This window comes from Callorhinus ursinus, unplaced genomic scaffold (genome assembly GCF_003265705.2).
Source record: "Callorhinus ursinus isolate GAN/ISIS: 27379988/994484 unplaced genomic scaffold, GSC_fseal_2.0 scaffold41, whole genome shotgun sequence".
NCBI lineage: Eukaryota > Metazoa > Chordata > Mammalia > Carnivora > Otariidae > Callorhinus > Callorhinus ursinus.
In genome coordinates, this window is record NW_027397103.1 from 216,117 (window position 1) to 237,195 (window position 21,079).

Sequence of the window (21,079 nt, forward strand, 5' to 3'; positions counted from 1 at the left end):
TGGGGTGCTGTGGGGCCACAGGCGGGCTTCAGCGCCATGTGAGGGTGGAGGCTGCGGGAGAGATCTGGGGGCTCTGGAGGTGGCCTGAGCCGGGGTGTGGGTCCTGATGCCAGAACCTGGCTCCCTCTTAGCGTCCTTGTGGCCGTTCTCAGGTTCTGTGTTCTCATCTTTAAAATGGGGATGATTTTGTCACACATCTGATGGTGCAGTTGTGAAGCTGTTTTGGGAGGTCAGAAAAGCGCTTTGTCAGCTGCCGCTTACATACCACTTATGGTCACCCCCGGCGGCCTTCTGCGCAGCGCGGACTTGGTCAGCTCATCACCCGGCACAACCCCTGGGCTGCTCCCCAGGGCGTGAGGGGTGCTATGCTTTGTTCATTGACCCAGGTCAGAAGGGCCTGGCACCTGGCACCCAGGTAAGGCTCTGTGCATGGGAGGGGAGGCCTGCATTAAACTAGGGGCTCTCCAGGCCCCCCCAGGCCAGATGGCAGGCTCCCCTGCGAGGGGATAAGGCAAAGACAGGATGCGAAAGAGTCCACGCCATGGGGTTCAAACCCCAATTTTCCAGACTTGCTGTGTGACCTTAGGCAGGTCACTTCACATCTCTGAGCCTCAGTTTCTTCCTGGAACACCTACTACCTTGCAAGGATGTGGTGAGGCTCCAGGGAGATATAGTCTAGATGAAAAGGCCCAGCACAAATGAAGTGCCTGCTAAATGCTGAGCATCCTGGGTGGTCTCCTGCAGATCCGCCCCCCGCCGGCACCCAGGCCCGGGGTGGGGTGTGTGCTGGGGCTGCCCAGCCACTTTGGCCTGCCCGCAGCCGCACTGTTCCCCCACGGAAGCTTGGAGTGTGTCAGGCACAGAGGAGAAGCTGGGAAGGAATGTAGTGATGCAGGGGGGGGACACCATCCCCAGACCACCTCCGCACCATTCAGGGAACGAGCCACAGGGCCCAGGCTTGGTTCTGCCTCAGCCACTCTGCAGACCGATTGCTGGCCGTGACCCAGTGGCCTTCAGCCTGTGTGCTGACATAAACAGGGTACATGACAGCGTCCACCCCTAAAGAGCTGGAGAAGTAAATGACCCACAGAATGCCCAGTGCGGTGGGTGCCAGGAGGCTCCTGGCCTGCTTCCTCAGGGCTCCGTGCCCGGTCAGCAGGGGAGGAGACGGCCCGTTTTACTCCTAAGGGAGGGAAGGAAGGAAGAACAAAACGAGCTACAGAACAATTCCACAGCTGAGACACCATCTGTGTTTTCCTTTTTTCTTTCTCTTCGTTTTTAAAACAATATAGTGCAGACTGCACTTCTCACAGTAGAATATAATGGTCAATTTTAGTATAAAAAAAAAACATTCTCAGAGATTTGTAAATGCACTTAGTGCTTGAACAGGCCTTGGAGAGATACAGTACCGCTTCCGGAGTGCCAGAGGGGCCAGGGCTCGGGGAATCCGGGCCTTGGGGACGTAACGGGGAAGGGGGGGGAATCCCTGCCTGCCTCCCCCCCTGGACCCTTGATGGTGCGCGGCAGGCCTTGGAGGGCAGCTTGCAAGAAGGGAGTTGGATTGGCTCTCCCAACTAAAACCAGTAGGTCGCCTCCTCGCTGGCTCCTAGGGAAACCCCCGAAGAAGGGAGGGTAGGGTCCTTCTGACTGGTGTCGAAGATGGCAGGCCCACTGTTAGCCCCTGTGGTGCCTTTGTGCGAATAGGGAAAATGGCACCCCTTCCTCAAGATTCGGAAAATTGCCATAATAAATATACAAGTCTAGGATGCAAATGGTGTCTCCTTGGACGAGGTGCCCTTGTGCAGTGCACAGCCTATACAACTGTGTCCAGCAGCCCTGTAAGATGTGGCGAGAAGGGGGAAGGTGGTAGTACAGGGTTTGGAGAGAGTGGGGATGGGGGTACAATTCTGTGTTGGGAAGGAATGGGAGGAGGGGAAGGAGAACCTAGAGGAGGAGGGAGGAGCGGGGGGCACTGGTAGTCCTTGGAGCCTCTATTAGAGTGGTCTTCACCTGGATTGGCCAGCAGGGGACACTGTAGGCCCTGTGACTTCCTATGCCCCTTCTTGGCTCCTTTTCCAAGACCGGGGAGCTATGGGGGAGCGGGGAGGAGATGTCTGAACCCCGGGGGGCTGCTCTGACCCCACCCTGACTCTAGACTGTCACATTTTCTCCTGTATCCCACCCTGGCCTGAGCTCCTCTCCTGGGAAAGCCAGAAAGAACCATTCCTGTTTTAAGGTGGTTTCTCTCTCCCTGCCTCTGCCAGCTTGGAAGGAGGACAGGCTGGCCGTCCGCGGCTGCCCTGGGCAACCCCCCCCCCGCCGTATCCTAGGGCAGCCGATGGCAGGGAGGGGCCTGGGGGAGCCAGGTCGCCCTGCTACTCCCCATCAGGTGGCCGCACAGCAGCAGCCAGCCTGGCTTCCCTGTGGGCCTCCACGGGCACCCGGGCATGGGGCGAGGCCGGGTGCCCCAGGGCACCGCCCACCCTGCTCCGCGGCCTGCCTCCCCGCTCGGCGCCCTGTCCGTCTGTCCGTGCGGCCGCCGGGCAGGCCTTATCTGTAGACGGGCAGGCGGATGTGGGCGTGCTGGTGGTCGAGCAGCCGGGGCACGGCCACTGTCTCATAGCCCTTGCCCAGCATCTGCTCCTTGATGCAGGGGGGCCGGATGTCATTGATGAGATACTCCAGCGACTGCAGGCTGCTGCTCAGCACCGCCGTGTTGCACATGCTCTTGCTGGGCAGGCCCGAGAGGGCCTCCACGGGGGGCCCCGCCAGCTCCCGGGCCGCCCCCGGCCCCAGCTCGGTGACTGCCACCGCTGCCGCCGCTGGGTTGTAGCAGTCGCTGGTGGGGGTCACCAGCACGCTGTTCCAGGGGGCGGCGAAATACTGGCCCACAGTGAAGCCGGTGGGCAGCCCCATGCCGCAGTTGAGGGGCGACCCGCCGGCCCGCTCATACACCCGCCCCCCACAGGCCTCGGGGGACTTGCTGGCCACCGTGCCGCCACTGTAGGCCCGCAGTGGCTGGGGTGGCGGTGGGGGCGGCTTCTGCGGCCACAGCAGGTAATCCAGGCCCCCGTCCGCGTACCCTGCAGGCTTGGTGGCCCCAGCCAACGTCAAGGCTGCCGTGCTCCCCTGGCCCAGCTCGGCGCCCTTCCGGCAGTCGGGCAGGCCGGCAGCGGCCGCGTAGGCCATGCCGGGGAAGCCGGGCACGGGACCGTGCTTGGCCGGGCTGGGGCGGGGACCGGCTACGGCCTGGCAGGCGGCGGGCGCAGCGCCCGGGGCCTGGCACTGCTGGTTGAGCTGGTAGAGGATGCTGTGGATGGAGGGCAGGTTGGAAGGCGGCAGGGGCAGGCCACGGCCGGGCAGGGGAATGACGGAGGCGGCGGTGGCGGCGGCTGCGGGCAGGCCGGGTGGCGGGGCGGGCGCCTCGGGGGGCTTGGGGTAGGCCAGGGGCCCCAGAGTGCTGGGCGCCGGGTAGGGCGCGATGCCCACCTGCACGGCGGCCGGCGACAGCTTGGTCCGCTTGCCCTCAGCGCTCTTGAGCACGCTTTTGGCGGGCCCGGCGGGTGCGGCGGCGCCCGAGGAGGAGACGGCGGCCTTGACGATGGCCAGCAGGCCCTGGTAGCCGGCGGCGTGCTGCGGGTACGGGCTGTAGCGCTGGCCACTCGTGTCATAGCCGTTGACGGTGCGGCCGAGGTGCTTGTGCTGCGGCACCCGGATGTTGGTGGGGAAGATCTTGATGGACAGCGGGCTGTTGGCCACCTTCTCGGCGTAGGCGTCCAGCTCGGCCGGGCTCGGGTAACGGGACGAATGCATGGAGCTGGCCGCCGTCTCGCCTACGGGGACGAGTCGGAGAGGAAAGCACAGGTGAGAGCCGGCCCTGTGAGCCGGGAAGGCCACAGCTCCGCCGCCGCCAGCCGGGGTGGGGGGGGCTCACTCTGCCCCGGTTCCCCATCCATCCCCCCTCCCCGCTCCTCCACTTTGTTCCTTCTACGCTCCGAAGCTCCGGATCTGGTGTCAAGTAGGGGAAGGAAACCACACATTTCGTAAGCTGAACTTTCACGGATGGAGCGTGCTCCTGTAAGACCCGTGTGCCCGAGCGATGGGACGCTGCCAGTCCCCCAGAGCCCCCTGTGTCCCCGCCCGAGTGCACAGCTGTCCTGACGTCTGATGGCAGTGTCTGTACAGGGAGAATGGAATCCTGCCACGCGACCCCGCCCGCATCGGCCTCTGCCACTTAGGGTGGCTTATGGGATTCGCCTGGGGGTGGGGGGGCGTGGTTCGTGCTTTCTCACTGCTCCGTGGTCCTCCTGTGGGACGCGACATCACAATGTACTCATCCTTGCTACTGTTGGTGGCGTTGGGGCCGATACACTTAGCACCACGCGCCCTCATGCCCACGTTATCCAGTGATTTCTGTTGGGACTATGCCTAGCAGGGGGATTCGGGGCAGGTGAAGATGCAACCCTAGGAGAAAATACCTGCAGTTTTTGCCAAAGAGAATGTGCCAGGCTCGCCCCCGCCCCCATCCCGGCAGAGCACAGGAGTTCTGGGGCCTCCACACGCTCAGTGATGCTTGGTGTCACCTGCCTTAACACCACCGCTGGGAGGCCGTTCCTCCTATTTCTTCATCATCCTCTCTGCCTCCCTTTCCTCACCTGTAAAATGGGGCGATGAGGACCTGCCGAACTCTGTGGGACGGTTAAGCGTGCTGCTCCACGGACGGAGCCCAAGGCCTAGAGCGGGGGACGTGATGCAGGCGGGAGCTGCTCTGTTGGCTTCCACCGGCTGCTCACACGCCCGTGCTCAGTCCGTAGCTGGTGAGGAGGGACTTCATACACCCCGGCTGCCCAGCTCCTCCCCGAGTCTGCCTGTCACCCCTGCCTTTTCTGCACACGGTCAGCATGGGGCTGAAGGGTGCACTCTGTGCGACAGGTTGACTGTTCTACTCTTGGTGGCACAACCGGCCCCTCCCGTGGGGGAGGTGGGTTGCTGTGGGAGGACCCCCCGTCTCCCATCCCAAGCCCCTCCCTGGGCCTGAGAGATTCCTCGGTGCTGCCCAGGACCGTCCCTGGGTGGGGAAGGGAGCAGGGGCCTCCATGCAATAGCTGGGAAGACCCTGGGCTTTAGAACTGGCTGGCTGGGTAGAATCCTGTCTGCTTGTGGGGCTTTCTGGCTGTGGGCAAATGGCTTGCCTGGCTGAGCCTCAGTTTCCCCACCTGTGGAATGGGGATCATGATTGTACCAGTCCTGCAGGGTGGCTTGGAGGAATGACTGTGCCAAGGGGCTGAGCAGAGGGTGTGAGGCATGCAGTTGGTGCTGGGAGGGGGTGACCTCTCTGGGCCCGGAAGGGGGCGAGGGGACCCCTCAAGGTCTCCACGGCACACTGCCTTCCTCCTGCCCCATGGGCACCCCTTGGGCCCACCAGTGACTCTAGGGGGGTACTTGAGAATGAGGCTTCTTCACTCTGGCCTCGGTTTCCTCATCTGTAAAATGGGGGTGATGTTGCCGGGGACACTGCCTCCCAGGGCAGCTGTGAGTTGTGTGTGGTGGGGTGGCATTAGCAGAAGCAGGTGCTCACTACACGGGAGTGGTAATACCCTCCCCATCTGCCTGGAATAAGGGCCTTCCTGGGGAGGAGGGGGCAGGGGCTTGGGCTGCCCTTCCTCCTGACCAGCACAGGTGGGCCCGGCATGGTGGCTGGGGTGGAGTGCTGACGCCACCACCTTTCTCCGGCCTCCTCCCCATCCGTTGGAAGGCCTTACCCCACATCCCATCCTTCCCGAGGCTCACCCCCAATCCCCTTGTTGGGCTCACAGCCAATCTGAGCAAGATACGTGCTGTGATAGGGAGGCACAGGCATTCTGGGATGCAGGGGGGCCTCACTCAGGCAGGCTTTGGAAAGCGAGACCGCTTTTTAGAAGAAAGAGCATCCCAGTTAAGGCGATGTTCTTGAAAGGGGTGAGGAGGGAGCAGAGAAACAGATTTCAGGCAGAAGAAACAGCACAGGCAGAGTTCCAGAGGTGAGGAAGCCTGTCCCGAGTGGGAAATGTAAGTAATTCAGAATGAGAGCAGAAGCCCAGGGCAGACAATCGTGCGAGAGAGGCGGCCTGGGAGGGCATCGGGCTGGTGCAGAGGGGCCTCCTCACACTGTAGGGCAGTGGTTCTCCATCCCGCCGCCGCCCCCCCCCCCCCCAACCCCCCCACCCCCCCCCCGCCCAGGGCACATTGACCAGCCTGGTGATGTATTTGGTCCTCACACTTGGGTTGGGGGAGCCTCCACCCCAGCTACTGGTGTCCAGTGGGTAGTGGCCAGGGATGCCACAGGACATCCTACAGCGCACAGGACTGCCGCCTCCACAAGAGTGTTGGAGAAGCCCTGGCCCAGGTTTTACGCAGGGGAGGGGTAGGGGCAGGTATGCGTGTTAGAAAGGTCATCCCCCTCTGCCCTGAGGTGCAGGAATGTGGTCTGACCTGGGCAGGGCAGCAGGGAAGGAAGAGGTAGGCAGCCCTCAGCACCCCAAGGAGACTGGGCAGGTGGAGCTGACCCCTGTCAGGCCACAGGCCTCCATCCTGACCCTGCCTGGGGCAGCCCCCTCCTAAGTGGCCTAAAATAAACTCAGTGTGGAGAATGGAAATGTCACTTTGGCCAACGGGGGAATCTTTCTCCGAGATTGGATTTAAACTACATTATACAAGCAATTTCATGGGCACTTAGCGCCGCTCGGAGAGTCCCGCAAAAAAGGGACCAGCTCTTCATTTACCAGCCATAAATCAGCAGTTGCTATAATGAGCACAAAAATGTCACTTTTATGCAATTTTACAGATGAACAAAACTGGTGAAATTAACTGTGGTAACCTACTATAGTCAGCAAAAGAGGCTGCCGGGGAAAAAAATTATATCTGTGTGTATTTTTGTTCCTCTTAAACCCTCTTCCCAAGCAGGTTTCTGCCATTGTGGTGTGAAAACTCATTTGTCCTCACCATTATACTTTCATTTGGAGTTTATCTTGAGTATCCAATGAGCCACCAACTGTGAAAATGATTAAATCTACAAAATCTATCTAATGGATGGAATAAATTAGGTGTTTAAAACCTTTAAGAAGAAGAAGAAGGAGGGGGCGGATAAAAAGAGTCCTGCCTGTCACTGGTTCCCATTCACTGCGAGGAGGAGCCTGTCTGGGCCCCGGCTGGTCAGCGGGGCTCCACGAGGCTGGGTTGGGGTCTCCATTTGTGGGAGCGGATGGGGGCCGCCCTTTGGCTGCGCTATGGGCTAGGCTCTGCGCCCACAGCTTTTCTTGACGTCTCTTGTTTGGAGCACCTGACCCCTCTGAGAGCTGGGAGGGGTCCCCGTTTTACAGAGGAGGAAGGAGACGGGTTGTGGCATTTGGCAGGCAGCCTCCAGGATCTGCCATGCTCCCTGTGCAGTCCTCCTCACCTCCTGATTCTCACCCCTGGGTACAGGCTCCTCCCAGGCCAGGCGACCTGCGGGACCTCTGAGGTCCAGGGGAGGAGACACAGTGTGACTGTCACGGACGCACTGGGCTTCCTCCTCACCCACTCGAATCACTTGCTCTGGGAGCAGCCCACTGAGCAGCCCGCGGCGAGATGAACTGGGGTCTCCTGCCCACAGCTGCGTGAGGTGGCCTTCTGGAAGCAGGTCCTCCAGCCCCAGTCAGGCCTTCGGATGAGTGCAGCCCCAGCCGACACCCTGACTGCAGCCTCAGGGGAGACACAGAGCAGAGCTACCCAGCGAAGCTGCCCGTGAATTCCTGACTCACAGAAACCATAAGAGAGAATACATGTCTATCGATGTCTTAAGCCACTAAGTTCTGAAGCAACCAGTTAACACAGCAGTAGATAACCAGCACAGGCTCCCAGCTGGCAGACGAGGAAGGGAGCTCCCAGCCTCAGAGGCCACACAACTGGGCGAGGAGCAGAGCTGAGCTGCGGACCCGGTCTGCCTTCCTTCCAAGTCCCCTCCACCGCACCTGCATCCCAAGGAGGGGCCTTTAAGTCAGCCTGGAGGCCCAGAGAGGTGGGAGGTGAGTCCCCAGAGGTCACAGGCCAGGCAGCTGTCACTCCTGCCCTCGGCCGGCTCCTGGAGCCTGCCGGCTGGCAGCCCCCAACAGACCTCACCTGGGCCTGTGCTCAGGGTTCTTTAGTGTTGTGACTGTGAGTGCCTCGGGCGGGGGGCGTGGACCTGCCCCTGCATGTGACCAGAGTCCCTTGTCCCAAACCTGGCCTGGCTGCAGTGTCTCTGTGGCCCCGGGAGTCTACAGCTCCTACTCTACCCCTTGTTCCTGAGGGGCTTTCTCCTGAGCCAGCCTCGGTACCTCAGACCCAGCCTTTCCCCCCAAGGGATGGCAGCCGTGGCTTGGGGTGGGGGTGGGGGTGTCTCTGGCCACTCGGGCCAGGCTGGGCCCCTTACCCGGAGCTTGGTGAAGGCTCTAGACTCTCCCCTGGAGGAGGGGGGCAGCCACAAGTTCAGCCCAGCTGCACAGCCCCGTGTGGTCAGGGTAATGACACAGAGAGGGCCTCACAGAAGGAGCCAGCTGAGCCAGCCGTCCCCAGTGGTGAGGATGGGCGGCAGGGCTCACAGGGTTAACGTGTGGCGGGCGAGGTGGGGAGCCTGCTGGGGGACCCCAGGGTCTCTCTTCGATGCTACTCCCTCCCTGCCTTCCCTGATACCTCCAGCTGGACTAGGGGAGCCCCTCCCCCGGAGGTCCCATCAGTGCCTGGGCACGGCCACCTCGGGCACCACAGCAGATCCTGGTGGCCCTGGGCCTGTCCTCCTGCCCCAGCAGACTCGGGCTCCCTGAGCTGGCCTGTTCACTGCCGTGTCCCCAGGTGTCTACAGGACACAGAGTAGGTTTCTGGGAATGTCTTACTGGATGACGAGGCGGTGTCCGGACGGACGCCTCCGGCCTGGGGGCCCCTGTTCGCGGCCAGTCATGACACGTGGGAGAATGAGTCCCAGGGGGAGCTAAGCCAAGGAGACAGCCCCGTGGAGAGCTGCCTCTCTGAAGCCTCCCTCCAGCTTCCAGGCCCTTGTCTATGCGGGCCGTGTACAGGGCCTTGGAGGAGCAGCGGCGGTGAGAGCAGAGTCCGTGCCCTCACGGAGTGACAGTCTAGCAGGGGCGACAATCCTATAACCACGTCAGGCAGCCACAGGCCCCGGCAACAAGGACAAAGCAGGCGTGCTAGTTTTTAAAACCTGTCCACGAATTCTTTGGCACTCCTCCCACAAGTACTGGAGGCCGATCTTCCTTCGCTCTAACGGGAGGTAACTCAGCTACTCCGTTCTGTTGAGGGGGGCGTGGCAGGCGTGGTGCCGGGCGGCCATCCTGGCTGGGCAGTTACAGGCAGCGTGGCTTTGCACAGAGACCGAGGTGGCTCTGTGTCGGTCTGTCGGGGTGTCCATCCCTGGCACCCAGCCACTGTGCTCTGCTAAGCCCAGGCCACATGGAGAGACCCCGTGTGGGCGTTTGAGTGGACCGCTGGCATCCACCACCTGATGTGTGAGGTAGCAAGCCTTCAGAAGTTTCCAGCCCCCAGCCCGGGTCTTCCCAGGCCAGCAGAGGCCTTCCCGACCCTGCTCCCGGCAGCGTCACGGAGCTGACACACCCTCCCCACTGTGCCCTTGTCTGTGCTCCGAGCATGGATAGATGGCTGTTGTAGGCTTCTGAATCTGGGGGTAGTTTGTTATGCAAGCACAGTAAGCAAAACAGCAGGGCACAGGGGGCAGGGAGTGACCCGGGGGAGGGGTGCCTAGTGTGGACTTGGTGATCAGTGAAGGAGGCATCTCTGATCACGTGGCCTTTGAGGGAAGGCTGCGAAGTGAGGGAGAGAGCCACGTGGCTCTCTGACGGAAGAGTGGTCTCCGCTAGGGGACAGCAAGTGCCAAGGCCAAGGGGACTGGGGAAACAGAGTCTACAGGCGAGGGTCGTAGAAGGTGGACGGGGGCGGGCACTATGAGGGCCTAGGCTCTTGCTCTGCATTGGAGGGCGGGGACCAGAGCAGCGACATGACCTTCCTTGAGTTTTGATGGGACCCCTCAGGCTCCTGGGTGGGAAATAGGGCAGGTAAAGGAGGCTCACGAAGAAGTCCTGGGAGCACCCTCAGTGTTCCCACGAGACAGAGTACCCAGCAGGTCCTCAGCAGAAATGTGCTTTGCTGGGCCTTAAAACCCGGGTTCTAGAAGGCTCTGACGAAGTGGGCAAAGGTGTGCAGTACAGGCCTGTGTAAAGGAGGTTGCAGAGGGGCTGTACCCATGAGCCCTCAGTCTCTCTCCTTCCCTCTCGAAGGGGGAGGGGTCAAGCCAAGACTTGAAGAGAAAAGCCCCGGATGCCAGCATGGCCCTGCCTGGTGAGGGGGGCTATTTTATTTCTTCTCTGTGCTTTTCTGCAGTCGCCAGGGGCTGGCCATGACCGTGTGTCGCGTTAGGGTGGGGGACAGGCCCGCAGCTCTCCTTCCTCCCAGGGCCCTGCCCTTGACGCCTGCGTCATGCAGCCTGCTTCAGAGCTGCCGCCTCTTCCCTTGGCCTTGAGCAGCCCGAGGCCCTCCCTGGCTCCCTGCCTGGGCCCCCGCCACCGTCAGGCTGCCTCTACTCCTGAGCAGAGCACGAAGGGCGGTTGGCAGCCTTTTGAGAAGGCAGCACAGCGCGGGGGAGGGGGGGGGGGAAGCAAACGTGGGCTGAGTCACAGACGTCTGGGTTCAAATCTTGGCTCTGCCGCTCATGGTGTGGCTCCAGGCAGGCTGCTACCCCTCTCTGGGCCTCAGTTTTCTCTTGGGCAAAATGGGGACGCTGCTGCCGGTCTTGGGAGAGTTTTTATGAGGGCCGTCAAGGGGCCTATCCTCAGGGTGCCATGGTGGCTGGTGGTGATGAGTTCACTAAAGCCCCCGGGTGCGTCTCTGTAACACCCTCCATTGAGCCCCTGTTTGTGTGAAGTCTGAAACACTCAGGTTGGCATTCGAGGCCTCGGCCATGTGACCTCTCTCTGCAGCCCTCCTTCCCCACAGGCCCCGTGGACACACCCACAGTGTCCCTGGGACCCCTCTCACGTGCCGACAAACACCCTCGGTGGAGCGTTGCCCTGGGCCCCATCTTCCCAGCCCTGCCCTCTGACGCCCCTGGGTTTCGGAAGAGGAGCGGAGACATTCAGGGAACAGGGTGTCAAGTGTGGATTGCTAATGCGACTCCCTGAATGTTGTTGCTGAGTACTGGAGGACGGGGGGGCTGGGAATGGCCCGGGCAGGGACTGGGGTAGGTGGGGAGGCTGCGCCCGGCCCAGAGGCGTGCACCCCCAAAACCGTGCTCAGAACACGGCTCAGGGCAAACCGTACACCTGCCGGGTGGAAGGTGCCCCGAGGACCCACCAGTTCAAGAGCCCTGGTGGCACAGAAAAGATCTGTGAGCCAGATTCTGAGCCCCCGTCATCTGTCCCCCAGGCCCCCTCTCTCAGTCGCTGCGCACCACGGACGCCCTGGCTCGGGACGGGTCTCTCACCCTGACATGCTTCCCCTCGGTAACCAAATTCCCACTGGTCCTTTAGAGCCCAGCTGGAATGATGTCCCCTTGTGCTCACAACCCGTGGACACCCTCCTCCTCTGGTCTGTGTCCATCGGTCCCCCACACCTTGGTGGGAAATCCCCCGTCTCTGCCCACTGCACCCTCAGCTCCTGGTGGAGAGTGGTGAGTCTGGGGTCGGGTGGAACTGTCCATATAGAGCCTGGCGTACAGAAGGTGTCTGAGTTAGGCACTGCGAGAATGGAGTAAGAAGCCGCTGGCTCTGATGCGCCAGGTCTCCGCGGGGACAGGCTCTGCACCCCCTCCCCCGTCCCGGGGCCCCCAGGCTGTAACTGTCCCTTGTCTCCTGGGCGAAATGCTGAGGGCAAGCCCGGCTCTTTCTCACCACCCTGACCCCTGAAAAAAGTGTGGAACCACAGCAGGTGCTTGCAAGGCGCTGCGGAGTCCAGCGACGCCCCTGTTCCGAGGCCCCCGGGAGGCTGCGGGGGCAGCAGACAGATGGAACCGGGGCTCCCGTGCGCGGGAACCACAGCACCCACCCTGCGAGCTGGGCTGCCCTGCCCCACGGCCCCCATTAGAGTCCTGTCGGGAGATTTAAAAGGCTGGCTGCAAGTGCGGATGAGTTGTTCCTGCCATTACGTTAATGTTATGGGCCTTTTACAGGTGCCTTAAAGAGACGTGGTTATTAACGAGTATGTTAAGCCAATTAAAAGCAGCCCTTTGAGTGGGATTTATATTGCTACAGGGAGACAGGAGAGCGGGACTTGGTGGCCCCTGGCAGCCCCCCGTCAGGAAGGGAGAAGCCCGGGTGGACGGGTGGGGGCTCTGCAGGAGAGCCCACACAGGTGCAAAGCTCGGACCCTGGCTGGGGTGGGACCGTGGTGGACTGATGCGCACTGTTACCGCTTTCAGTGGCTGACCCTGGGCACGCCGCTTAACGGGACCCTCAGTTTCTCATCTCTGAGGGGAGAAGGGGTGGACAAATCACAGGTGGCCGAAGTCCATGCGATACTCCGCGCTGTAAGGCCCATGGTGGTCGCTCCCCGAGGGGCAGGTAGAGGAGGGCATGGTGGGGGATTCGGGGGGGGGGTTGGGGGGGGTGGGGAGACGCCAGCCCAGAATTCCTGCTCCAGGCTCCGGGGTTTTCCGTGGGCCCCCAGGCACCTCCCATGGCCACATGCCTGCCCTGCAGGTACTGTCCAGCTGATGGCAGTTTCCTGCCGGTCCACTGGACACACTCCTACAGAAGTTGTTCCCTTGGGGGACCTGGGATTTTTTTTTTTTTTTTTTTTTTTTTTTTGACTGTAAGATGGAGCTGACTGTGGCTTTCCCCTCGGAGGACTGGGAGGACTAAAGGTGTACCAGGCCCAGAGCAGGTGCTCAGCAAATGTCATTTCTTTCTCATGCGGTTGCACATTTTGCCTGTCCTTGCCTCGGGCTCCAGAAGCCACCAAACTCGCGTTACCTTGCTGAAATGGGGGAGGGGTGTCCCGGGCCATCGAGGGCACAAGGGGTCCCTGAGCATAGGGCCTGGCCCAAGCCCACAGGGAGGAGCAGTCCGCATCTGCATTCCCCTTTGCTGCCGACACTCTGCCCTTGGAGGTGGCAGCCTCCTGAATGCTCAATTAACGTGACGCTAATTAGCTGGTGGCACCAGCAGAATCCCTAATGAGGCCGCCCAGGAAGGTGGGGGAGGTGGGGAAGGCGGCTGGGCCGGGGCAGACGCAGCTGTCCTCTGGCCTGCGCTGGGAGGGCTGGGGGGGAAGGGACGAGGGTGGCTGCCAACAACCCTGGCCTGCCCCCAGCCCGCTGCCTGGGGTGTGAATCCAGGTGCCCCAGTCACCAGCAGGGTGCCTTCAGGGGGGTGACGCAGCTCCCTGGTCTCCACCTGCCCTAAGAGAACAGAGTGGGTCTTCCGTGAGAGAATGCATGTCAGAAATCTTGGTACAACGTGGGTGCTCAGAGAAGGCTGGCCGCCTGCCTTCTAGCTCTTTCTGGACCAGACCAGGCAGTGCAGGGTGGCGGTGATCACTGGGCACTGCAGGAAGGATCCTCTCTTTCTCCAACCATGTGCGTGCACGTGCATGCAGGCTCACATGTACACACGCTCAGATGTTTAGGGGCACGCGTGTGGACTCACAGGTGCCCAGATATTGAGGGCTGTCCTGTACACAGACGGGGAGGTGCTCAGAGGCTCACGCGTGCATCCGCACATGCCTTCCACGCCCTGGAGTGCCCAAGGGGGCCCTGCAGGCTGGGCTGGGTGGATTTTAATCCCTCACGCAGCCTGGCCTTCCTGCCCCTCACATGTGTCTCAGTTTCCCTTACCTGCTCCCTGCCTGGCCTCTGAGAGCCTACTGCTCACGGTCTCCCTCTGCCCAGCTCGCTGACTGCTGCCTGCCTGGTGCCCTCTGGGACTGCTGCCTCACCTTCCCTCCTTGTGGCCACATACATACCCCCTCTGTCGCCATCCACAACCACGTAGGTTTGACTCATCTACCCTTCCCTCCCCATGTGCCCGGCCCCCTCCCACCCCCTGCCCCTCCGCATTGCTCTCTCGCTCTCTCTCTGCAGTCACATCCCTGGCTGTCTGTTCTGGATACTGGTCCATCATTGGTGCTGCAGACACCCCCTCTCAATCTTTGGCTAGTCATGACTTTTTTATGGTGCATTTTGCTGAGCGGCAGTTTTTAATTTTAATGTGTTCCAACTTGTTTCCTTTATTTGTGCTTCCCGCCCCCCCTTCCATTTGCAAATCCTTCCTGGTGGATATTCCCCGTCATTTGCTTCAAAGAATGATATGGTTTTGCATCGCATGGTACCAGATTTTTAGTCTGTCTGGAAGTCCTCATTGTGTGTGGTGTGAGGTAGGGCTCCAACGTCATTCATTCCATGTGAATAACCAGGGTCCTAGCACTATATGTCCATCTCCAGGGATCTGCAGCTTCTGCTTTGTCCCAAACTGAGCTTACATGCACACTGGTCCATGTCTAGATGTTCTGCTCCATGCCCTGGCTCCCTCTGTCCCCGTGCTGATCCCACCACCTCAGCCTTAAGCCAGAGCAGTACTAGTCTGGTCCTCTACACTTATACTCTTTGTCAGAAGCGCCTTGCCCATTCTTGACCTTTTGTTCTTATCAACTTCAAAGTCAGCTTTTCAAGTTACACACACACATACACAAATGGTCAGGATGTAAGGATTGGATTGATTTTCACCCTACTGAAATCTCTGTCCATGTGCAGGGCGTATATCTACGTTTATTTAGGTCTTTAAAAAATATCACTGAACATGCTTTTCTCCACAAACGTCATTTACCTCCTTCACCAATTTATTTTAGTTTCCTAACACAATAATACTGTAACGTGGATAAAATGGACAATTCCTAGAAAGACACAAACTACCTGACTGACTTACGAAGAAAGAGAAAATCCAAACAGACCTAGAACCAATAAAGAGCTGGAATTAGTCATCAGAACACTCCCCTTACAAGTCAACACCACAGTGAGATCCCACTTCCCAGCCAGGGGGATGGCTGGAATCAGAAAGCTGGGTGGTTAAGTTTCGGTAAAGATGTGGAGGAAGTGGTGCCTCACCTGCGGCCGGCGGGTGCGCACAACAGCACAGCTGCTCCGGGGACTGTTCTGGCAGCTCCTCAGAGAGTCAGAGAATGGCCACGTGCCCAAGCAACACAACTCTCAGGTTTACCCGCGAGACCAATGAAAACCTGTGTCCCCGCAAAGACTTGTACACGAACATTCACAGCAGCATTACTCAGGATCGCCCCCAAAGGTGGAGCAACCCACACCCCTGTCCATGGGTACGTGGTAAAGAAAACATGATGTAGCCATGCAAGGGAAGATTACTCAGTGATGACGAGGAATGACGTATGGGCACAAGCTACCTGGGGGCCGAACCCCGAAAACATAGGAAATGAAAACAGCCAAACACAAAGGGCCTCACCTTGTAGGATTGCATTTATCAGAAATGTCCGAGACAGGCAAATGCAGAGACAGTGGGTGAGCAAGCTGAATATCAGGAGTCTGGAAGAAATGGGGACTGACTGTTCATGGGTGCGGGCTTTCTGTTTTGGCGATGATGGCACAACCCTGTGAATTCACTCTACAAAGTATTCACCAGTACGCTTTGAATGGATGGAGTGTGTGGTACGTGTTACCGTACACGGAAAGCTGTTTCCAAAAAAAAAAAAAAAAAGTAATAGTGTCTTTTTTAAAAATGTAATTTCCAGCTCTTTGTAGTTGGTATACAGTAGGAGCCAGCAAACCACCACGTATAGGCCAAGCCTGGCCTGCTGCCTGCTTTTGTAAATAAAGTTTTATTGGAATACAGCCACGCCGATTCATTTCCGCGCTACCACATGGCCGAGCTGAGTATGTTGCCATAGAGACTCTATGGCCTGCAGGGATGAAAATATCTGAAAAGTTACAGGAAATGTTTGCCAACTCCTGGTGCAGGGGAACACGGCGGCGTTTGTGTGTTGGCCTTATATCTGCAATCTTGCTGAATTCTTTTGGGGTTTCTATGCAGCTAGTTTCACTTCTTTCTAATCCTTATAGCTTGTTGTTTATTTTCTCTGTCTCACTAAGCTGGCCACGACCTCTGTGCAGGGTGGAAAGGCAGTGATTTGGATCTTTGTCTGGCTCTGATTTTAGCAACCCTCGGGTTGGTTTGTGGTGGATTATTTGTGGATGCTCTGTCGCAGAGGAAGTTTGCCTTCCTTCCTAGTGTAAGAGCTGATTTTTATTTGTTAAATCATAGAAAGGGGCCTGACCCTGTCTGGCCCTCTCCCAGCCTTTCATCTCTGAGCTTCTGTCCCCTCCTAGGCATGGTTCCTGTGGCGGGGGTGGCACTGGACCTTCCTTCTGTCCCCAGGCTGCACTCAGCAACAGCTCCATAATTGAATCTGCTACTAGAGGTTTGTTTTTAATTTTATTGGAATTTTAAATTGCTTTGTTTCTTCCGTATTTTATTAGTGTCAGTGGAAGCAGCTGCACCTGCAGGAATGCTCGTGGGGCTGCCGTTCCAGCCTTTTGGGGTCAAGGTTGGTGGGTGAGGGGTGGGAACGGGGGAGAAGAGCCTCTCCCTGCTCCTCTGGGGTTAGCAAGCCCTTCCTCCCATGAAGATGAGGGAGTGGGCTGGAAACCTTTTGTCCCTTTGTGAGTGCAGGGCGGGGGGCTCCCACTTTCTGGGGGGAGGTGGGGCAGGTGAAGTGTTTGAGTCTGCTACCAGGCCCTGGGGGTTCTCTGTTCTTACCCTCCCATCACAGTGGAGTTAACAGGGCCGGAGCTGGCCAGTCACTCGTCCAAGACCACACACATGCCCCATTTGGGGCACAGCCAGGATTTGACCCCCTGGACCATCTCCGTCTCCAAGCCTTTGCCCTGGGGGCTCATGGGAGGGAAGGCAGGGTGGGCCCGCTACTCTCACCTGCGGAAGGGCAGTCTGAGGCTCAGAGAGGCTGTGCCGCTTACCTAAGGCCTGGCAGAGCAAGGGTGGCAGCTCCCATCAGTCTCCTGGGGTAGCTGCCTCAGCTCTTCCCTTCCTGGATGGCAGATCCCTGAATGCCACCCCCAAACCCTCATGGTGCCTCTCTGGGGCTCTCTGCACAGCCTATACTTAAAGCAGTGCGGACTCCAAGTTTATGATTCAACACCACGATGAGAAAGTCAACTATTTATTAGCAGGGAAGGTCCTGAGCAGCTGAGAAAAACATGCTTTTGTCCCAGGTATCGGCAGGTCCTGTTTGGGACCCAGGGACTGTGGCCAGCTGGGAGTGGCCTAAGAAGTTAGGCCTGAGGTAGGGGAGGGGAAATGGACCCCTACCTGCATGTGCGCGTGCGCGTGTGCGTGTGCGTGTGCATACACACACACACACACACACCCCCACACACACACACACCTTTTTTTTCTCTCCAGGTCACTTTCTCTGGTCACCTGTTCCAGCTGCCCAGGCTCCTGGACACAGGGCCACCCCCACTCCTGGCTCCTCCACCTGCCTGACTTCAGGCCCCAGAGAGGGAAATTGCAGCCATTTCTGGTTTGCTGGCCATGTTCTGGGCCTATGTGGTTGCCATGCCTTGTGTAGCCTTGTGTGGAGGAGGCAGGCTGCTTTGATCCTATTTTATAAGGAATGGAGGAAGGGCATCTCAGACTGGGCCACGTCTTCCTTCGACCAGGCTTTTGACATTATTGTCACAGGTGGTCAGAGCTGGATGGCTTCTTAGGTCCACCTGACCCGACCCCTTGCTTTACAGAAGTGAGAACACTGGCCCTAAGAAGCTGACCAACTTGTCCAAGGACAGTACACATGGCCCAGTTGAGACCTTTCTCCTGGGGTAAGAAATGCAGCACAGCCTATGGTCTGGTCACAAAGCTCAAGGAGAGCCCTTTCCGTCTCAGTTCTGCCCGAAGGCCACAGGCACAGGAGGGTCTGCCTAAGGCCTGACTGCCCCAGAGTCATGCCCAGGAGGAAAGGGCAGGAGCCTCCTCTGCCAAGTGTCCAGGCCTTGACCGGCAGCCGGGCACCCAATTCAATTTGCTTATCTCCCTTCCTGCCTCCCGCTTTCCTGTGCTCTTCAATTACAAGCAGAGTCACTGTCTTTTCCAATAAGTGCGAAGATGTCAAAGGGTCTGACTGAGCTGGAGAAGCAGGACGTCCTTGGTGGCCCTCCACACTGTCTTGTTCAAGCCTTGGAGCAGGAAGGAAGGACTCGTCCGGGTCATCGGGCCCAGCCCCTGCCTCCAGCTGGTGACATAGGTTAAAACAGCTCCTCGGAGCCAGTAAGTCCACCCTGGGAGAATTTTGTTTTGCACAAATACACATACATGTACAAAGATTCATTATAGCCCTGTTCTGAATAGCAAGAGACTAGAAACAACCTAAATGTCCAACAGATGGAATACAATGCAGCTGTTAAAAAGAATGAGGGCATTCTTTCTGTCAGATGGTGAATAATTGCCGGGATATATTGGTAATGAAAAAAGGCAAGGAATGAAGAAGGTGGGGGGGATGTGAATGTTTATACAAAAGTATTTATTGTTCCCCCTGCATGTGTATTTTTCAGAAGGGTATTTAAGAAACTGCCAACATTGGTTTCCTCTGAGAAAAAGAGTTATTTTTCATTTTAAATTCTCATGCTTTCTGAATGGGTGCCATGGACAATCTATTCAGTGAAGTACTTAATTTAATAAAAGAGCATATGTTCTCCCTGAAGGTCATATAAAGGAATGAAAGGGACTATGCATGAAAAACATATTCCTTGAAACCAAAGCCCCCCCCCCATGCCAAATTATCTGTCCTTGTTCTGTTTTTGATAAGGCAGACAAATATTTCTCTCTACCCCATCTCTGAAAGAACACTAGCAACTAGCAGAACCACCTCAGTTTTGATGCATGTTGATATAATACCTTCTCTTTCTACAAATATACCCCAGAAGCAACATGGAACAAAAACACAAGTTCCATTTTTTGGCAAAACTAGGAGATAGCTAAACCCCTAAACAACAACAGGTAGACGGGCTGCCCAAAGCAACAGAGATCAAGTGGGGCTGAGGGAGGAAGCAGAAAGAGTGCCATTGCTGTGCATTTCGGAAAAAACCAGCAGCATACCCTTCCCAACTGTACACCCTGTGCCAATCTAAACAAAATCTAAACCCCCTTCTTTGCTGCAGTGAAACCAGGGATGCATCAGCTTTTATAGACCTTCCCTGGGCCCACTTGGTTCTGAAAATCAAATAAGGTAGGGCTAAAAAGAAATCCCTTGAATAAGCCATACTTGTAGGAACTGGTTTGTCTCTGAGGCAACTCGAGGGAAATAGCCGGGCTGAGAAAAAACTCATCTCCTCCAGAGGCAAGTAATAAAACTGAACCAGCATGGTATTTAATCGAAAGGAAAATGAGAAAGAAAGGCAAAGCCTAAGTAACGGCTGGCAAAAAAAAATAAAAAAACCCCACTTCCCATCAGAAAAATGTAGCCACAGATGAGATGAAGATTATAGCCAAATGTTTCACTGTGAGGGGAAAAACTTTGTAAACAATTGTTTCTATAAAACAAAAACACAAAACAGACATACAAGAGTAGAAGAAAAAACTTGTAAAAGCAAAAGGGGAAAATGGAATGTCCAAGGAAAAATGTCCAAGGAAAAAAAGTGCAAAAAAAAAGTGAGCAAAGTGAAAAGGGTACATCAGGAAGACAGGCAAAAGACAATCTTTGCTTAACTAGAGTCTCCAAAGAAGGAAACTGAAATTATACAAGCCTTGGATCTGCCTGTCAAAAGGGCACGGTACTGTGTTCTGGGCAAAAGAGACTCTGAACGGTCAACACCAAGACACATGCTAGTAAAAGCAGTAACAGGAAAGACATGGAAAGATCAAAGTGAAATATAAAGGAGGAAAAATCAGGCTTCAACTTCTCCATGGCAACATTCAACTTTAGAGAACAGAATATGGTCTGCGAAGATCCTCAAAGAAACAAAGTGACCCAGGGATAATTTTTCACTCATTCAAGCAGAAAGTCGACAAGATATACCTTTCTGTACTTGGGGGAACTGCTGGAATGCTGTTCACTTGAGGCCTTAAGTCATATACCCACAGACTAACTGGATGATGGGAAACTAAGGTGCAAGTACTGGTGGTGAGCACTGACCCTATTTCTCTAGGAGAGACTGAAATAACTGGGAATGTGGTGATGTAACCAACATTACAAGTCCTGGGAACAGAGTAATGGTATCACTAAGAAGGTTGGGAAGGGGAAAGAGAGGAATGGAAGTAGAAGTACATAGATAGCCTCATATTTAGTAGTTGGGATCAAAAGATATATTTTTTTAAGATTATTTTTTTTAGTAGTCTCTACACCCAACATGGGGCTCGAACTCACAACCCTGAGACCAAGAGTTGTATGCTCTACTGACTGAGCCAGCCAGATGCTCCAAAAGATATTTAAATCTTTTTTTTTTTTTTTAAGATTTATTTATTTGAGAGAGCAAGAATGAGAGAGAGTACATGAGAGGGGGGAGGGTCAGAGGGAGAAGCAGGCTCCCTGCCGAGCAGGGAGCCCGATGCGGGACTCGATCCAGGGACTCCAGGATCATGACCTGAGCCGAAGGCAGTCGCTTAACCAACGGAGCCACCCAGGCGCCCAAGATGCTCCAAAAGATATTTAAAACTGATGTCAGGTAGGGACACCTGAGTGGCACAGGCTTGGTTAAGTGTCCGACTCTTGGTTTCAGCTCAGGCTGTGATCTCAGGCTCGTGAGACAGAGCTCCGCATCAAGCTCTGCGCTGAGCCCTGCGTGGGGCTCGGTGCTCAGTGTGGAGTTTCCTTGAGATTCCTTCTTCCTCTCCCTCTGCTCCTCCTGCTTGTGCTTACTCTCTAAAATAAATAAATCTTAAAAAGGGAACCGATGTCAGGTAATGAAGGCTTAATTCGAAGAGATGAACTCTAAGAAAATGTAGGGAGAAAAAGGAAATACATTGATTTCATCATTTTGTTCATTTTAGGGACAGTAACAGATACTGTTCCAAAGAAATAGAGA

The 21,079-nt window shown here is 56.8% G+C and overlaps 1 protein-coding gene across 1 annotated transcript in view; it reads right to left on the reverse strand.

Moving 5' to 3' along the window:
• Positions 1–1,248: 1,248 nt before the first annotated feature.
• FAM222A (family with sequence similarity 222 member A) overlaps positions 1,249–21,079 on the reverse strand; it is a 55,342-nt gene continuing 35,511 nt past the window's right edge. The window contains exon 3 of the mRNA XM_025889366.2: positions 1,249–3,833. Within this exon, the coding sequence (XP_025745151.1) occupies positions 2,551–3,833 (1,283 nt within the window). The 3' untranslated portion in view covers positions 1,249–2,550. The remainder of the gene's footprint in view (positions 3,834–21,079) is intronic.